The 17,913-nt window shown below is 41.8% G+C and overlaps 1 protein-coding gene across 1 annotated transcript in view; it reads right to left on the bottom strand.

Annotated features, from left to right (window-relative positions):
• The window catches only part of tm9sf3 (transmembrane 9 superfamily member 3), a 74,821-nt gene that overhangs the window by 4,530 nt on the left and 52,378 nt on the right, over positions 1–17,913 (bottom strand). Inside the window, exons 9-14 of the mRNA XM_052041606.1 lie at positions 16,850–16,980; positions 10,025–10,164; positions 7,124–7,192; positions 4,529–4,675; positions 3,545–3,628; positions 2,622–2,698 (exon numbers count right to left, since the gene is read on the bottom strand). Of these exons, the coding sequence (XP_051897566.1) occupies positions 2,622–2,698; positions 3,545–3,628; positions 4,529–4,675; positions 7,124–7,192; positions 10,025–10,164; positions 16,850–16,980 (648 nt within the window). The remainder of the gene's footprint in view (positions 1–2,621; positions 2,699–3,544; positions 3,629–4,528; positions 4,676–7,123; positions 7,193–10,024; positions 10,165–16,849; positions 16,981–17,913) is intronic.

Genomic DNA, 17,913 nt, shown 5'->3' on the forward strand with positions numbered 1-17,913 from the left:
ACCGCAGATGAGGAATGATGAACTTGGAGAGGACATGAGGAAGTAGGAAGGATGAAAGGGCACTTTCAGGGCTAGGGCAGAGGAGAGTTTTTGAAGTTTGCAGTGATGACCTAGAAAAGAGAGAGAAGTAAAAGACAAATTTAGGACTTGAACTTACTGTAGGCAAGGGTAGGGGAGAGGGAGGGAGTGTAATCTAATAAGATGGTTTGCAGAAGAGAAAAGAAGCCAGGAGTCGTTTTCAGATTACAGTCAGATCTGGCGATGAATGGTTAAATCAGCTGCCCACTAAATCTGTTCCAATGAAGGGTCTTTGACCTGAAACATTAACTGTTTCTCTTTCTACAGATGCTGCCTGACCTGCTGAGTGCTTCTAGCAGCTTCTGTTTTTAAGATTTCCCACATCTAAGTATTTGTGACTTTCATTTCATGCCCACCGTATCTGTTCACATCTTGATGGAGATTGCCATAATTAGTCATCAACACCATTGTCATCTTTTTGTCAGAGATCCAGGGTATTTGAATGTGAATTAGGTGGGTCTTGGTCATTTCCTGAAAGAACTGGGGTGGGTGAATCGGGAGAAGACTTCAGGACGAGAGAGGTTAATGCTGTAATGGGTACTTAGGATAAAAAGTGGAAGAGGGATCATGTTCAGTAAATGAAGAATTTCTCTAATGGAAGAGGGATCATAGGTTCTATAGCAGAGATTTTGCATGCAAATACACATGAATTGGGAAGGTTTTTCTTCTCTGGGGTAGAGACAGAATAAAGTAAGGCTGTGTGGGCAATGGGGGCAGAGAGTGATACAAGAAAAGGATGTGAAGTGGAATAAATGAATTGCTGGACCAAGGTCCATCTAATTCACCTTCTACAATCTTGGAAAAGCAAGAAAAAAATACTGGAGTGCTTGACTAATCACGGCAATCAATCTTCATCGAAACTCGTTCACGGAATGGGTAAAAACCCTATGGTGCTGAAATCTTTTGGGAAGCAAAAGTTAAATGCCTGGAAATGGTTTGAATATGTTGTCTCAATACTACCTGCAAGATCTTGGACATCCTGGGTGCTCCAGATTCCACCTCTATTGCTGTCATATTGATATAATGTGACAAGTCTTTTAAAAATAGATATCTGGTCATGCCAGAGCCCTTTATAGCAGAGGAATAATAACATACAAGTACAGCAATCAACTTGCACAAGCGATATAATAATCACTAAATAATGTGCTTTGGGAATGTCGGTCGAATAAAAATAGGTCAAATGCCAGGAAAATCCTCCTGTTCCACTGCTTATAGAAACAACCTAATGTTGTACATAAAGTTACATTTAGACCTATTGCATTTTGATGGAGGCGATGGAACGAAAGGATTTGCAAGTTAGGATGGCTGAGTTTAAAAGCAGAGCCTCCCAGGAAAGTTAGTTTGGTATCAGCAATTCATGGTAGTTAATACTTTGGCTTTTTTATTGTTAAATACTCTATTACATAAATATAGTCTCGAAAAACAATTTCCTAAAAGTTGGGTGGTCAACTATGGAGGAATATCAATATAAAGTCATAGGGAGGCTGAGGAAAGGATTTGGGGAAATTTCACAGATGCTTAGTTAGAGTGTGAAATGCAGTACCACAGGATGGGAGGCAGAGAAAATAATTAATATTTGAAGCAGAATGTGAGGAAGGAAAAAAAGAGACTAAGGGATCAGAATTTTAAACCTATTAAACAGATAGCTCAAACATAATGGGCAACATGAGATTTTAAGTGCAGTAAATCTGGTTTAGATGTACGTTCGCTAAGTGGTTTCAGATATACATATATATCACAGTCCACGTCCACTGAAGCAGGTAAAACGTTACATAAAAATCTTTATGTATGTTTCCATTCCAATTACCCCGAAATGCTTAATTGCCTAATAAAAGAAAAAAAAGCTTCAAATTTTCAGCTAGACTCAACCTCAGGGAGTCCCAAAGTGTTTTACTGCCAATTAAGCCCTTTTTCTTTGAACTGCACTCACTGTTGTAAGGTAGGAAATACTGCAACCATTTTTGCACTCAGCAAGTTCCCACAGACAAAGTGATAAAGACCAGATACAGTACCCTCCACCCCCCAAAGTTACAGACTCCCGACATATGGCAGCCCCTACATACGGCCGAGTGTTTGGAGACTGGCGGGATGGATGTCACCTCTGTGGGGCTGCAGGCAACTTCTTCCTCTGATTCTAAATGGGATATTGTTGCTCAGGTGATCCTCACCCAATAGGCTACTCGCTGAACCTTGACATCTGGTCTCAACAATCTACTAAACAGTCAATTTCAGTGCCTAGCTAGATCCTGCTATCACCAGACATACACAATATTTGGTACCTTTTACATACTTGGTAATAAATGGCAAAACCCAGGTATAACAGACAAACAAATCACAGCTCCTTATTTAGAGAAAGCATTACTAGCTTTTATGTCTAAGGGTGAATTGAAACTAATGTTGACTATTGGATTTGGGATTGTTCATGGTTTCATTCTAATCCATAATCCACGTTTAGACAAAGCAAATCCAATGCCTGCAATGCTGGGTATATCACCCACCCAGACCCTGATTTAGCCTCTGTATGCTTCCAACACAGCACTTACCACACATGATCCCAAGTGCAGTGCTGAATACTGCCATGTACCCAAAGTAGAATGCCGTCTGAAACAGTCCATACATCCTTTAGCATGAAAGAATATTTATTAGTGCACAATATACAAACATTTAACAATCTTACAGAAAATCATTCAACTCTTAGAACAGAACATGAACAGACCCTTCAGCCCACGATGTCTGTACCAACCATAATGCCAATTTAAATTAATCCCATCTGCCTGTATGTGGTCTGATCCACCCAGGTTCTCCCCTCCCCCACTGTTCCCTTCTGCCTATCACCCACACACTATACCTACTGGGTCTTGTATCCTCTCCTCCAGCTGATTCTATCTGCCTTCCTTATCTGGTTCCACTTATCACTTTCCTTACTTATCAGCTACCAACATCTGCAGTCTAGTGTCTCCATTTATCATTTTCCAACCTCTGTCTCTAGCTCTACCCTCCCCTCCTCCCGCCTGGCTCCATCTGCCCATCATCCCCCTCCTCACCCAGTTCCACCTATTGCCTGTCTGTTTCTGCCTCACCCCTCACCTCTTTATACTGGCCATCTCCCCACTACCCTCTCAGCCCTGATGCAGGATCTTCACCCGAAATGCAACTATCCCTTTGCTGCTCAACCCGCTGAGTTCCCTTAGCAGTTTGTTTTGTCACTCCAGACAACAGCATCTGCAGTCCCTTGTATCTCCAGTGAAAGACCTGTGCTTATTTCATTACTGCCTTGGAAATATTTGAATTTTTTTTAAAAGAGAAAATAGGAAAAGATAAGCATATTGCTTTAATTTAATAAAAAGCTCATTTAACCAATTTACCTCTATCTAGATCAAATATTCTGAATTATCAAGGAACGTGGAGACCACTATTTGGCATGACAGTTCAACTATATGTTAGACAAATAAACTTGTTTCCTTACTTTGTTTTGAAGAAATAATAGTAGAAGGAGTACATGTAAACATAGACTGCAGTGGATGCTGCCGAAAGAAAGCTTGTCCATTGCCTGCAAAAGCCGTACATGAAATGTTGAAAAAGGACTCCTTAAATCATAATGTTTAACATCACTCTGGGCATTAAAGCATTCTATAAATGGAACACACCTTAAAGACAACGCAGTCTTAAGAAAATGCACTTATATGTGCCACTTTGAGAAGTGCTGTAATTGTATTAAATCAGATGTTACTTTATAATGTAAAATAGTCCAAATTCTGATAGCTGCAGATGGTTTTAATCTTAGAAACAGATTTTGTACTACAGTTTTTGTCCTGAACCAAAAGCTGAGTCAGAAATGGGAGTCACATGACAAAGGTGTAACCCCACTCTCTATGGGGATTCACTACTGAAAAAGGTGGATGGTTCAAGGCCTCTGCAATGAAAATTGACGAAACAACACATTTTTCATACAAAATGTCAGCTTCTGAAACAAACTGTTATAATCTCAGTTTAACAATTCATTATATTAATCTATTAAGTATTTTGATGTTTCAAGCTGATCTTGGCACAAAGTAAAATTAATTCCGTATTACCACAGGACAAAACTGGCAGTTACAGTTGAACATATGGGACTTTCAAAAAGACCATGGCTCCTATTCAACATTACAACCTATATCCCCAATGTGCTGTAGGTGAGCACAGATCAACACTCAGGATACAAAGCCCTTCATGGTTACAAAACTTGCTGAATTGCACCGATAATTCCCCACATGAACAGTCAATTGGACAAGGTACTGGAGGCACCCGGTATCAACAGAACTGAGCCCAACAGAAGAAAAAAAACAGCATCAGGTTCTTTGGGAGTCTGGTCCACTAGGGTGGCAGGAAACACTTGTGTTAAAGCCTCTCTCAGACTCAAATAGAAGAACATTTAACCAACATTCAAACAGACAGGTTGGAGATAACTTACCACCTGTAGTCTTCAGCATTTAGCAGAAAATAAGTGCAGACAATGGTAACACAGACCGTGACTATGCAGAGAATAACCAGGACAAGCATCATGAAACCATATACATAATATATCTTGTAAGCCCAAAAAGAAGTGAAGATGAAATACCTAAGGAGAGAAAAATAATAAAACACTGCTCTTTTGATTTATTTGCTTAAACTTCAGTGAACAGAGTAGCTTTAGAGTGTTAGTGACAACTGCACAAATTCATATAATCCATTCTCTACACAGGTTGCGATTAATTCAGTGCATTAACACCATGACACAGTTCCTTTCAACAATGTGGGATGCATTTCTTCTGCACTCATCTCAGAGCCGTCTCCACTGACCGCCATGCACCCATCAGCAATGTGCTCTGTATAACAATCATCAGTCTGGATTTACGAACTTCAGTACTGGTATTGCTAAATGATCCCAGCACATCCTCCAGTTCACTTCCACAAAGCATTATATTTATGTGTAAATAAAGGTACTATAACATTTTAATGCAGAACAAGAATGCTGCATTCCAGTATTTAAGTGCAAAGGACCAATTTAAATTTAATTATTTACAACAGAATGGCTAAGAATAAACCATTCCCTGAACTGCACAGAATTTCAAAATGTTGTGAATACAAACTGACAAAATGGCATTTCCAACACTGAACAATTTGGAGGGGAGAGGATACTAGATGTCAACTTAAAATCAACTCCACACAATGACTGGAAATTCAATACATCATTGCAGTTAACATTAAAATTACATCAATAAAGATGGTAGTGTGACATTTTCACTTAAATAGTAAAAAAAAGCAAGTTTAAACCTGGCATGATTCTGGACAAAAACGCAAGAGCTGTTTAAGTTTGGTGGTTCCTGGTTTTGTTGAAGTTGCAAACAGAAGTGGAACTAGCAACTGTGCTAATGAACTGAGTGAATTAATTTAGTAGTATGCTACACAATTTCTGAAACATTGCAACATCCCTCTGGTGTGTTTGTCATGCTAAGAACCAACAATGCCGCAAAGCAGGCACTACAGAATATCTATTTCCATTCTTTGCAGATAGCAGACAAATATGTTTATAATAGGACTTCAATGCTGTTCAGAAACAAAGAATCTTGGAAATGCTAAGGTCAGATCACATTTGGAAAACAAACCAATGCTTCCAGAGGATGACTTTCTAATTGATGCTGCTCAAGTATCTCCAATATTTCGTTTTATTTCAGACCTTCAACATCTGCAACATTTTGCTTGTGTTTAAATGTGGCTCACTATACTCGAGTTTTCACTTTTAACAATTTCATCTAAGCTATTGCGATTTCACTTTTTTAAAAAGTAGTAATTCAGTTTACATCTTCCTTTTCTAGATAGTTTTACTCTGCACAGTGTTAATCATTCACTCTGAAACAATGCAAATTATAAATTTAGCCACAAACCACACAATAAAATGACACAGCTTTTATACCTGCAATGATTTATACTGGTAAAACTCAGTTTACAGCTCCACTACACTTGGTCTACTCCTGTTCTAAACAGTATTCTAAACAAAAGTAGTGTTTGACCACTACTTATTCTCAAGTAATTGTGTAAATTTTCATTCCCTCAATTATTTCAAAATCCTGTGCTTTAAATACAACTATTTTCAAAAGAAATTGTTTATAATAGTTTATATCTTAATCTTATCTGCACATTACAATCTTTGTTTCATGCTCTGAATGTTAAAAATTGTACTGTTTGAGAACTTTGATGTGGTTGGCTGTTAAGCCAGATTGACGACATCTTGTGTTACTCGATGTCAGACAGCCATAGAGTTGAACACCTCAGAAACAGGCCCTTCAGCCCAACTCATCCACGCTGACTAAAATGCCCTCCTGAGCTAGTCCCATTTGCCTGTGTTTGACCCATTTCACTCTAAACCTTTCCTATCCACGTACCCGTCCAAATGCCTTTTAAGCATTATACCTGCCTCCAAGACTTCCTCTGGCAGCTCGTTCCATATACCCACTTCCCTCTGTGTGCAAAAGTTGCCCCTCAGGTCCCCTTTAAATCTTTCCTCCCTCACTGTAAACCAATGCCCTCTAGTTTTAGACTCCTCTAGCCTGGGATAAACACTGATCATTTACATATATGCTCCTTAAGATTTTATAAATCTCTGTAAGGTCACCCCTTCATCCCCAACTATCCAGTCTCTCTTTATAACTCAAACTCTCTAGTCCTGGTAATATCTTTGTGAAACTTTTCTAAATCTTCCCTAGCTTAATCACATCCTTCTAATAGTACGGGACCAGAAGTGCACACAATACTCCAGATGCGGTCTCACCAATGCCCTATATAGCTGTAACATGTCCCAACCCTTGTACTCAATGCCGCATCCAATGAAGGCAAGTGTGCCTTATGCCTTCTTCACTGTTTTGTCTGCCTTTGAACAAACACACAACACAGCCATCAGGAAAGGTGAAATCCATGCCACAGAAATCACGAGATCACTTTTGGCCAATGTCTAAAAATTCCACTAGAGTCTACAAAACCCAGGCCAGCAAAACTTTTTGCTGAGGTATAACAGTAAAACAAAACTTACATCTCAATAAAAATAGAACCAAATGGCAAGATTCCACCAAGGCATACGATAACAGCTGGCTCCATGAACCTGCAATACAAAGTCAAAGTAAGCATCAGCCAACAACGCTACAACAGAAAGCCTCATCCACTGATGTGGTACTTTTTGATATTTCCACTAGGAAGAAACTTTTTAGTTTGGTTCTAAGAGCAAGTTTCCTCCAAGGTATCATTTCACCTGCCAAGATAAAAACCTGGGGACACAAGAGACTGCAGATGCTGGAAATTGGAGCAACACACAAAAAGCTGAAGGAACTCAGCAGGTCAGGCAGCATCTATAGAAGGAAATGGACTGTCAACATTTCAGGTCGAGACTCATCATTTGGACTGAAACATAGAGGGGAGGTGGCCAGTATAAAAAAGGTGGAGGGAAGGGATGGAGCAAGAGCTGGCAGGTGATAGGTGGATCCAGGTGAGGGGGGTGATAGGTGGATGTGGGAGTGGAATAGCACCAAAAGATCAGAGTTAACAGGTGGAAGTGACAAAAGGCCAAAGATGATGGCATCTGACAGGAAAGGTAGGTAGAGCATAGAGCCTTGCCTCTCCCTACAAAGTGCCAGAGGAATTCAGCGAGTCGAGCAACATCAGGAAAGGAGTTGTGGCAGGACAGGGGAGGGGTTGGGATGGAGTTGGGAGACAGTGGCAGGTGAATGATAGGATGAGGCAGACAGAGAGAAAAAAATGAGAGGTGAAAGGAGTGAGATGGGGGAAGGTGAGTGTAAAGGTTGGAGGGAGATGAGCAGGAATACAAATGCTACCAGTGCTGGAATCTGATAAGTAAAGGAGGTGAGATGGGAATCACGAGGGGAGGGGTGAATGGCAGATGGAACCAGAACCAGATTTGGGAGGGTGGGGGGTTGAATTGTGTGTGTTGTGGGTGGATGGAACCAGAAGGGGGAGGGCTGTGAAGGTAGGTGGTGGGGGCCTGTCACCGTCTCCCAACTCCACCTCCTGCCTTAGCTGGTGCAACCTGCCTGTCATCTTACAGCCCTCCTCAGCCCACCAATCACCCCTGACTCCTGTCACTCCACTCCCCCTCCCCTCTCTATACTGGCTATCTCACCTCTCCACTTTCGACCCAAAACGTCAACAATTCCTTTCCTCCCACGGATGCTGCTCACACTGCTGAATTTCTGCAGATTTTTTTGCACCAGATTCCAACATCTGCAGTCTCTTGTGTCTCTCTCGCCTCTGTCTTTGTAAACTCCAGTCTTTCAAGTTCCAAAATCTGTCTTCTTACCCAATTGTCATTGCTCAAACTGATGACTGTGCCTTCAGAAAACATGACCATTGGGTTTGAAATTCATCCTTTGAATCTCTCTCCTACTGAAGTGTTACTCAAAACCTACTGTGGCCTAGCAGCTCCTCGGAACAGGCAGCTGGGTATGATGGGAAGGTTGGCCAAGTTGACCTTGGACTAGTGTGGGATCCAAACACAAAAACTCGCTGGACCAGACATTCAATCTGAACTCACGTTGGTGATCCCATGGCAAGAATAGGTGACAATGACTAAAATGCAGGTCCGTCAATAACTGATTAAATATTTAACACAAGTATCAGTCCAGGGAAAGAAAAACAATAAGAGGCAGACTAAATGGACCCTCAGTTTATTGGCCCTACCTGGTCTGGAGGGTTGCATTCAAAGATTTCCCCCCACCCCCTCCGTTATACTTTGAAGTGACGAGTAGTGGCCATCCCGTCTTGCCATCCGATTGGTCACGCCAGGAGGAGTTTCTGAAAGGTCACAGCAGGAGTACAATTACACCACCCCCACTCCGTTCAGCAAGCCAAAGCAGTGATAATTCTGTCCTGGTGGTCAGCAGTGAAGAACTGTGACAGTAGGCAGCAAAGGTCTACTTTGAGAGCTCCAACCAAGGCAGTGAAGATGGCACTGGCACCACCCGAGTCAGGAGACCAACATCTGTGAAGAGCAGAGAACGTGGACTCCAGGAGCCCAGCAAAGACACCTGTGACCAGTCAAGTGTAATGGATATTGTGTAGGCTCTAACTACCTGCCCGAGCCCTAAGTACTGCATGATTAACCGTGTGCACGTGTGAGAGAGAAATAAAAGCTGTGTTTGCAAACATAACAGTAACACTACCCCATACACCAAGGTCTGAGGAAGGGTCTCTAACCCAAAATGTTAAATGGTTTCTTTCCCCCGACGCTGCCTAACTGACAGAGTTCCAGCATTCCCTGTTTTTGTTGTTGAAAACATTTGATGTTTTACAACACAAAAATGTGCCATGTAAGTGCAAGCATTTTTGCTGCTGTTATGAAGTCTTCATTCAACCTTCAAGGATGGTCAAATAAGAAGAATGGAAACAGATTCTGTGACTGTACAGAAACTCCAAGTTAGGCTTCACAGACTTCAATTGTCTGCATTGAGGCAAAGAAGACACCATAGCAGCGAAGATTGAATACTCAAAATGATTAGAATGGGCAGCAAGAGGAAATAATAAAAGAAATGTACATTAGGGCTCAAGCATATTCATAAATGCAAGAAAGACTCAAGGTAGGTGGCTAAAGCAGGCTGGAGACCGCATTTCTCCAGTTAGCTGCTCTCCCAAGTGATTTCAGTTGAGTATCAGAATGGTCTCTCAAATGACAGGTTGCTGTGATTAGATTTTAGTGCATGATTGAGTCTGAATGGCAGAGTTTGGTGACATTACTTCATTTCAATCTCACCAGTACAGGGGTGTCTGGAACTAGCAGCACTGATTTATCTACCGAGTTTTCTCCCCCAAATCATTTCCACTGCTCGCATAAGCTGCAGCTTTAACTGAGTTTAACATACTCATTTTCTCAAATCATATAATGTGCAATTGAATAAATAGTTCATAAATCTTCACATCTACTTACCATTTCTTCTCTGGAATTGGACGTGGTACTGCATTTACGCGGCAAGGGAAGTTGGGCTGCCCTGACATATTTCTGCCGAGAATCGTCCCCACCAAGTTCAGTGGAAGGATGACAAAAAAACATATGCAGCAAACAGCAACCTTCGAAAGAGGAAAACAAGCATCTAAAGATTAATTCAACTTTGCTGCTTCTTCATACTGCACCACTAAAATATTTTAACAAATTGTAAACCATAACTTGCATAAGATCTAAAAACATTGTGAGATATTAAAAAGTGCTGCCACTTGCGTTGCAGAATATTTATAAGACAAGTTGATCCAAAACAACGTAGTAGCCGCTAAATTTCCAAACTAAGAAATTTTCTTTGCATGATGTCAGAATAGGTGTTGTGGACCAATTAAAATATAGCCCATTAAGATGGACAGACAGAACATAATATTGTAATGTTGACAGCCAGAAGAGAAAAATTACTGAGCAATATCCTTCCAATCCAAGGTTTAATGTACAAAACTGTATTTAGGTTCTTCTACATTAAGCATTCTTAACATTCTTCCTGAATGTTAAGAACTGAAACATTCTTCCAGATGAAAGGCAATAGACAAATGTCTAATGTTAATTCAGTTTCATAATTGCAGCAAACATATAAATGTAGGTGTGTTTATTACTCAGCTTAAATGTGGCACAGGGAGCAATTTAACATTAATAGAATTTCAATTTTGCAAGCTTCACTTGGCACTTGAGCTTTCAGAATTATTCAACCACTGCCGTCTTCATTTGTTACTAACATAACCAGAAGGAATTAGCACCAGAACCAGGAGATATTGTGGGAAGTAGTGAGATACAGGAGTGATGCTGAGGCAAGACTTCAGTAATGATTTTATTGAATGGTAAACCATGGGGTTGAATGGCCTGCTCCTGCTTTAATTTCTTATGTGCAACTTCCGATGAAGCCCACAATGTTAAAACCAATATTAAAACAAATCTGCTCTTACAGCAACTCTTGGCCCAAAGTTGAATCCTCCTCAACAGCAATCTGGTTCATTCTCTGTCATACGGTAGTGTAGCGGTTAGCGCAATGCTATTACAGCACCAGCGATAGGGGTTCAATTCCCGTCGCTGTAAGGAGTTTGTGCGTTCTCCCATGTCTGCGTGGGTTTCCTCCGGGTGTTCCGGTTTCCTCCCACATTCTAAAGACGTACGGGTAGGTTAATTTGGGGGTTTAAAATGGGCGGCGCGGACTTGTTGGGCCAGAAGGGCCAGTTACCACGCTGTAAATAAACTTTTTAAAAAAATTTTAAAAAGTGTGCCAGGTTAATTACAAACTTACATACCACTTGCCTCTCAAGGACAGGCATACCTGGGAACCTTTGCTGTTGACCAGTCCTGAGATGCTTCATGTTGTAAGCACAGCTACAACATGTACATAGCACGCCAATGATGGGCAAATCTGGAACGTTCTCAGGTAACATGACTGGTTATCAACACCTTATGAAAGGGATGAGACAGATCTGGCACATACATGGAATATGATTTCAGGCTTCGCCACAGAAATTGCTGATCTCCACATTTCCTCCACATAAACTGATAGTTTCAAATCTTTACACAAGAGATCAACAGGAGTGAAATCTGTCTTTGGTCACCACTGTTAAACAAATGGAAGTATTGGATCCCAACTCACCTCTGCACATTCCATCTTCATTTTTAAGAAATTGTTCTTTTTTTAAAAATACTTAATGTCATTTTACTAGATGTCAAATTTTAGGTCTTTCAATAAGAAACTTTCCAACTTGCCATATAGCTGAAAATATTATCAAGCCATCAGCACAGCTATCGGGTTGTAATAAAAATGACAAGCAATTACACAAAGAGGTAGGGTACACCAAAAAGTGATGATTCATTTTCTTACAGCAGTTTAATCAATCGAAGACAAATTGGAACACCAAAAATAACTAGATATTGTTATACATTAATGACCTCTGATACGCAGTCAGGGTAATCTGCAAAACTCCTCAGTAATAAACACTTTGGGAATGGACTATATCCTTAGACAACAGCAACCAGATATGATTAGAAGTGATGCGATTTTCATAGAATCATAGAAAGTACAGCACAATACAGGCCCTTCGGCCCACAATGTTGTGCCAACCTTTAAACCTTGCCTAAAAACTATCTAAACCCTTCCTCCCACATATCCCTCTATTTTAACTTCCTCTATAAGCTTATCTAGCAATCTCTTGAACTTGACCAATGTACCTGCCTCCACCACCACCCCAGGTAGCGCATTCCATGCCTCAACCACTCTCTGGGTAAAAAACCTTCCTCTGATATCTCCCTTGAACTTCCCACCCATTACTTTAAAGCCATGCCCTCTTGTACTGAGCATTAGTGCCCTTGGAAACAGGCGCTGACTGTCTACTCTTTCTATTCCACTTAATATTTTGTATACCTCCATCATGTCTCCTCTCATCCTCCTCCTCTCCAAAGAGTAAAGCCCTAGCTCCCTTAGTCTCTCCTCATAATGCATACTCTCTAAACCAGGCAGCATCCTGGTAAATCTCCTCTGCTCCCTTTCCAATGCTTCCACGTCCTTCCTATAATGAGGCGACCGGAAATGGACACAGACCACATATTCTAAGTGTGATCTAACCAGAGTTTTGTAGAGCTGAATCGTTACCTCGCGGCTCTTAAACTCGATCGCACGACTTACGAAAGCTAACATCCCATAAGCTTTCTTAACTACCCTATCCACCTGTGAGGCAACTTTCAGGGATCTGTGGATATGAACCCCCAGATCCCTCTGCTCCTCCACGCTACCCAGAATCCTGCCATTAACCTTGTAGTCCGTCTTGGAGTTTGTCCTTCCAAAGTGTACCACCTCACACTTCTCTGGATTGAACTCCATCTGCCACTTCTCAGCCCAGCTTTGCATCCTGTCAATATCCCTCTGCAATCTTTGACAATCCTCCAAACTATCCACAACACCACCAACCTTTGTGTCGTCTGCAAACTTGCCAACCCACCCTTCTACCCCCTCATCCAAGTCATTAATAAAAATCACGAAAAGTAGAGGTCCCAGAACCGATCCTTGTGAGACACCACTAGTCACAGCCCTCCAATCTGAATGCACTCCCTCCACCACAACCCTCTGCCTTCTACAGGCAAGCCAATTCCGAATTCACACAGCCAAGCTTCCCTGGATCCCATGCCCTCTAACCTTCTGAAGAAGCCTACCACGTGGAACCTTGTCAAATGCCTTACTGAAATCCATGTAGACCACATCCACTGCACTACCCTCAATCTTCCTGGTCACCTCCTCAAAGAACACTATCAGGCTTGTGAGACATGATCTTCCCTTCACAAAGCCATGCTGGCTGTCCCTGATCAGACCATGCCCATGGTCCTATCTCTAAGAATCTTTTCCAACAGCTTGCCCACCACAGACATAAGGCTCAATGGTCTATAATTCCCTGGACTATCCCTACTACCTTTTTTGAATAAGGGGACAACATTCGCCACCCTCCAATCCTTTGGTACCATTCCCGTGGACAATGAGGACTCAAAGATCCTAGCCAATGGTTCAGCAATTTCCTCCCTTGCCTCGCGAAGCAGCCTGGGGAATATTCTGTCAGGCCTTAGGGACTTATCTGTCCTAATATTTTCTAACAGCTCCCAACACATCCTCTCTCGATATCTACATGCTCCAGAACATTATCCTTACCAACACTGTCCTCAGCATCATCAAGACCCCTCTCCTTGGTGAATACTGAAGAGAAGTATTCATTGAGGACCTCACCCACTTCCACAGCTTCCAGGCACATCTTCCCACCTTTGTCTGTAATTGGTCATCCTTCTGCTCTTCACATAAGTGAAAAAATCCTTGGGATTTTCCTTAATCCTTCTCGCCAAGGCCTTTTCGTGTCCCCTTCTTGCTCTCCTCAGCCCCTTCTTAAGTTCCTTCCTTGCTACCCATATTCTTCATGAGCCCTATCTGATCCTTGCTTCATAATCCTTATGTATACTGCCTTCTTCTTAACTAGTTGTTTCACCTCTCGTCACCCATGGTTTCTTCACCCTGCCATTCCTTCTCTGCCTCACCGGGACAAATTTATCCCTAACCTCCTGCAAGAGATCCCTGAACAACGACCACATCTCCATAGTACATTTCCCTTCAAAAATGTCATCCCAATTCACACTTGCAAATTCTAGCCTTATAGCCTCATAATTTGCCCTTCCCCAATTAAATATCTTCCCGTCCTCTTTGCTCCTATCCTTGTCCATGACAATGCTAAAGGTTAGGGAGTGGTGGTCACTGTCCCCCAAATGCTCACCCACTGAGAGATCTGTCACCTGACCCGGTTCATTACCTAATACTAGATCTAATATATGGCATTCCCTCTAGTCGGCCTGTCAACATACTGTGACAGGAATCCGTCCTAAACACACTTTACAAACGCTGCCCCGTCTAAACCTTTGGCACTAAGCAGATGCCAATCAATATTTGGGAAGTTGAAATCTCCCATGATAACAACCCTGTTATTCTTGCACCCTCCCAAAATCTGCCTCGCAATCTGCTCCTCAGTATCTTTGCTGCTACCAGGGGGCCTATAGAATACTCCCAGTAGAGTAACTGCTCCTTTCTTGTTCCTAACTTCCACCCATACTGACTCTTCATTATCTACATTATCCACCCTTTCTGCATCTGTAATAGTATCCCTGACCAGTAACGCCACCCCTCCTCATCTTCTCCCCCCCTCCCTATCCCTTTTGAAACACTGAAATCCAGGAATATTCATTCCTGCCCTGGTGACAGCCAAGTCTCTGCAAGAACCACAATATCATAGTTCCACGTATTTATCCAGGCTCTTAGTTCATCACCCTTATTCCTGATACTTCCTGCATTTAAGTAAATGCACTTTAGCCCATCCACCTTTCTACTTTTATACCCTATACTCTGCTTCTCCTTCCTCAAAGCCTCTATATTAGATCTGACTTTACTCCATGCACTTCTTCCACTGACCTATCCTTCCAGCTCCCATTCCCCTCACAAACTAGTTTAAACCCTCTCGAACCACACTAGCAAACCTGCCTGCAAGGATATTGGTCCCCCGCGAGTTTGGGTGTAACCCATCCACTCTGTACAGGTCCCACCTTCCCCAGAAGAGATCTACGTATCTCTCTCCCTCCCTGATGCTTCGCAGTGTTTGAAGCTGCAACTCCAGCTCATCAATTCGGAGCCAAAGTTCCTCCAGCCTCAAACACTCACTGTGCACCACAGCAGGGTCCACTAGCCCCCACATCAAACAGCTGCAGCACATCGCCATGCCCTCCACCTGAAATAGTTTTTTCTCCTCCCTAGCTGGTGTCTACTTAAAAATCTATAATAATAACAGTAAACCTTACCCTTACTTACCAGCTACTCACCAGTGTTGTTGCAGATAGCCTCTGCTTCTTGATGCCGAAAAGAATGATAGATAAGTGGATCCCGCCTCACCCCATCACTGCCTAAGCCCGTTGAGCCAAAGCCCAATCACTCTGCTCTCCCTCTGTTGCCCGCTGGATACGGCGGTCTTCTTTTTAAACTGCTCACGCGCTAACCACTTACATCACGCACCTGCGCAGTATTGCCCCACTATTCCCGATTAGAGAAAAAAAAGCTTAGCTGCTCCGAAGTTCGCCGAAATGACCCAAACGTTCCATTGTTTTGGAACAAGGAGAATTGTAAATCAAGACCATTTTTAAAAATGTTTACTTGATATTCAAAAAAATCCCAGCCTGGGACCAGGATTAGCCTTGACGACATACTATTGAGAATGGAAGAAGAACACTTAAGGAGCAACAATTCTAGGCTAAACAAATAGTACAATGTGAAGCAGAAATACAAAAGGGTACTGAATACCTGGAACCATTGGGAACTTGAAGATAACTTGCCTCTTTACTCCTTTGAGTTAAAATAACAAAGGAAAAAATGGGAGGTAGTCCGTCTTAGGAATGACTCCAAAGGTTTTGCTGACACTCTGCCAATGAAAATCTCCACCCCACCCCACCCCAACATGTATTGAACCCCCTTCGCATTCTGCTGTCCTCCAAGAGATAAGAGCAAGGTTGATTATTGCTGACTCATCTTTTTGTCCCTGTTCACAAATTTTGAGGAGAGCTTTTTATTTCATTTGTTAATTTAGGGATATAAGGGAACTTTCATTTTCTTCAATAGTTAATACTCTGCAGCATTTGAGTTTTAATATTGACTTTAACAATTTCAGGTAATTTGCTTTCTCTACTTGTATTTGAACTTGCTAGTTCTGATGCAAGCTTATCCACCTATAATATAAACTCAGTTTTCTTGACTGTCTCTATAGATGCTGCCTGATCCAATGGGCATTTCCAGCATTCTTTTGGATTCAGTCCTTTGTAACAGCTCGGAGCTGCATTTCACAGCTTTGACGTATCCCTTTGCTTTTCTCTCTTTCTAACTGCCCTTATTCATCTACCAAATGACTTTGTAAGCAGCATATCGCAATAGGCACCTTGGCTATATTCTATCATTTTCTTTGCCACATCCATCCCTCCTCCCCCCACCCCCATACCCCTGCAACTGCAAACTAATTTATTTTAATCCTTAAGGGCCTAATGTATCCACTCTCTTTCCACAGATGCTGACAGACCTGCTAGCTGTTTCCAGTGTTTTCTGCTTTTATTCACAGATTTTGATGCAGGGGAGTAACAATTTTCTATGGAAGGACAAGCTGAAGAGCAAATCTAATCTACACTTATCTTCACAAAGGCCCATTACCATTTAACGCTCCTGTTCAGTGCTGCCATGCTTACCATTGTTCCAAAAGGAATAGCCCGGGATGCATGATAATAGATCGCAATGAAGTTTATGAAGAATGCAGTTCCACACACCATAGCTGGGATCAGGAAAGCCCCAATAAACATTTGTTTTATCCATCTTCTGCCTGTTTAAATGTAAAAAGTACAAATTCAATATTAATTTCAGTTGTATCAGCATTCACACTGCATTAACAGATTTGTATTTTGGTGTCACATTTCTATGAATTAGTGCACGATAATATTAACTTAGAAGAGAATGTCAGCATCTAAATTTACACAGCACCTCAAAGCCAAAGATGACTAAAAATGCCTTGCAGCAAATTAAGGACTCTTCTCAACGTGTATATTCCATTCTCTCTGACCTCCACCTAGTGGAGGTTGAACACCAGTTCTCTATTTCCTCCTGGACCAGTTACACCAACAAGTATTTTCCTATCCTATTTCTCCTCATTTACAGCTGTGCCTCATCTGACAATTGAGGTCCTAGCCATCAACTTTTCTCCACAGAGTCAGACCTCCACCTCTACTCCCTTTTCTACCACAAGGACGATCCAAACACCCTGTGCTTCTTCCCTGAACAAAGATTCCACTCAGCTTCCTCTAAATTACTCAGAGCTCTTACCCTTGCCTCAGGTCCAATTTGTATAAGAGGGCTAGCAGCAGCTGCAAACCCAAACCCAGCAATTGACAGCAACTTCTGCAGAGGGGAGAAACTGTAAAAAGTTACCAACTATCTGTGGGAAATCAGAGTATTACAGCTGATTCAGTAATGGTTGGTACCAGCGTATCACAGTAATTACTATTTTTTTTTTAATTTTATTTACAGTGTGATAACAGGTCCTTCCGGCCCAACACGTCCGCACTGCCCATTTTAAACCCAAATTAACCTACCCATATGTCTTTTAGACTAAGTAAAGGAACCTCCTCTGTTAATGTAAAGAATGACTGGTGGCAAGATCTGAGGGAAAACTATCACATTATCAAGAAGTCAAAGCATGGGATTTGTAAGAAGAAAGAAGTTTCATTGACTAAAGCAACCTATTTTCTAACACAATAGG

The sequence above is a fragment of the Pristis pectinata genome, chromosome 30 (genome assembly GCF_009764475.1).
Source record: "Pristis pectinata isolate sPriPec2 chromosome 30, sPriPec2.1.pri, whole genome shotgun sequence".
In the NCBI taxonomy this organism is placed as follows: Eukaryota; Metazoa; Chordata; class Chondrichthyes; order Rhinopristiformes; family Pristidae; genus Pristis; species Pristis pectinata.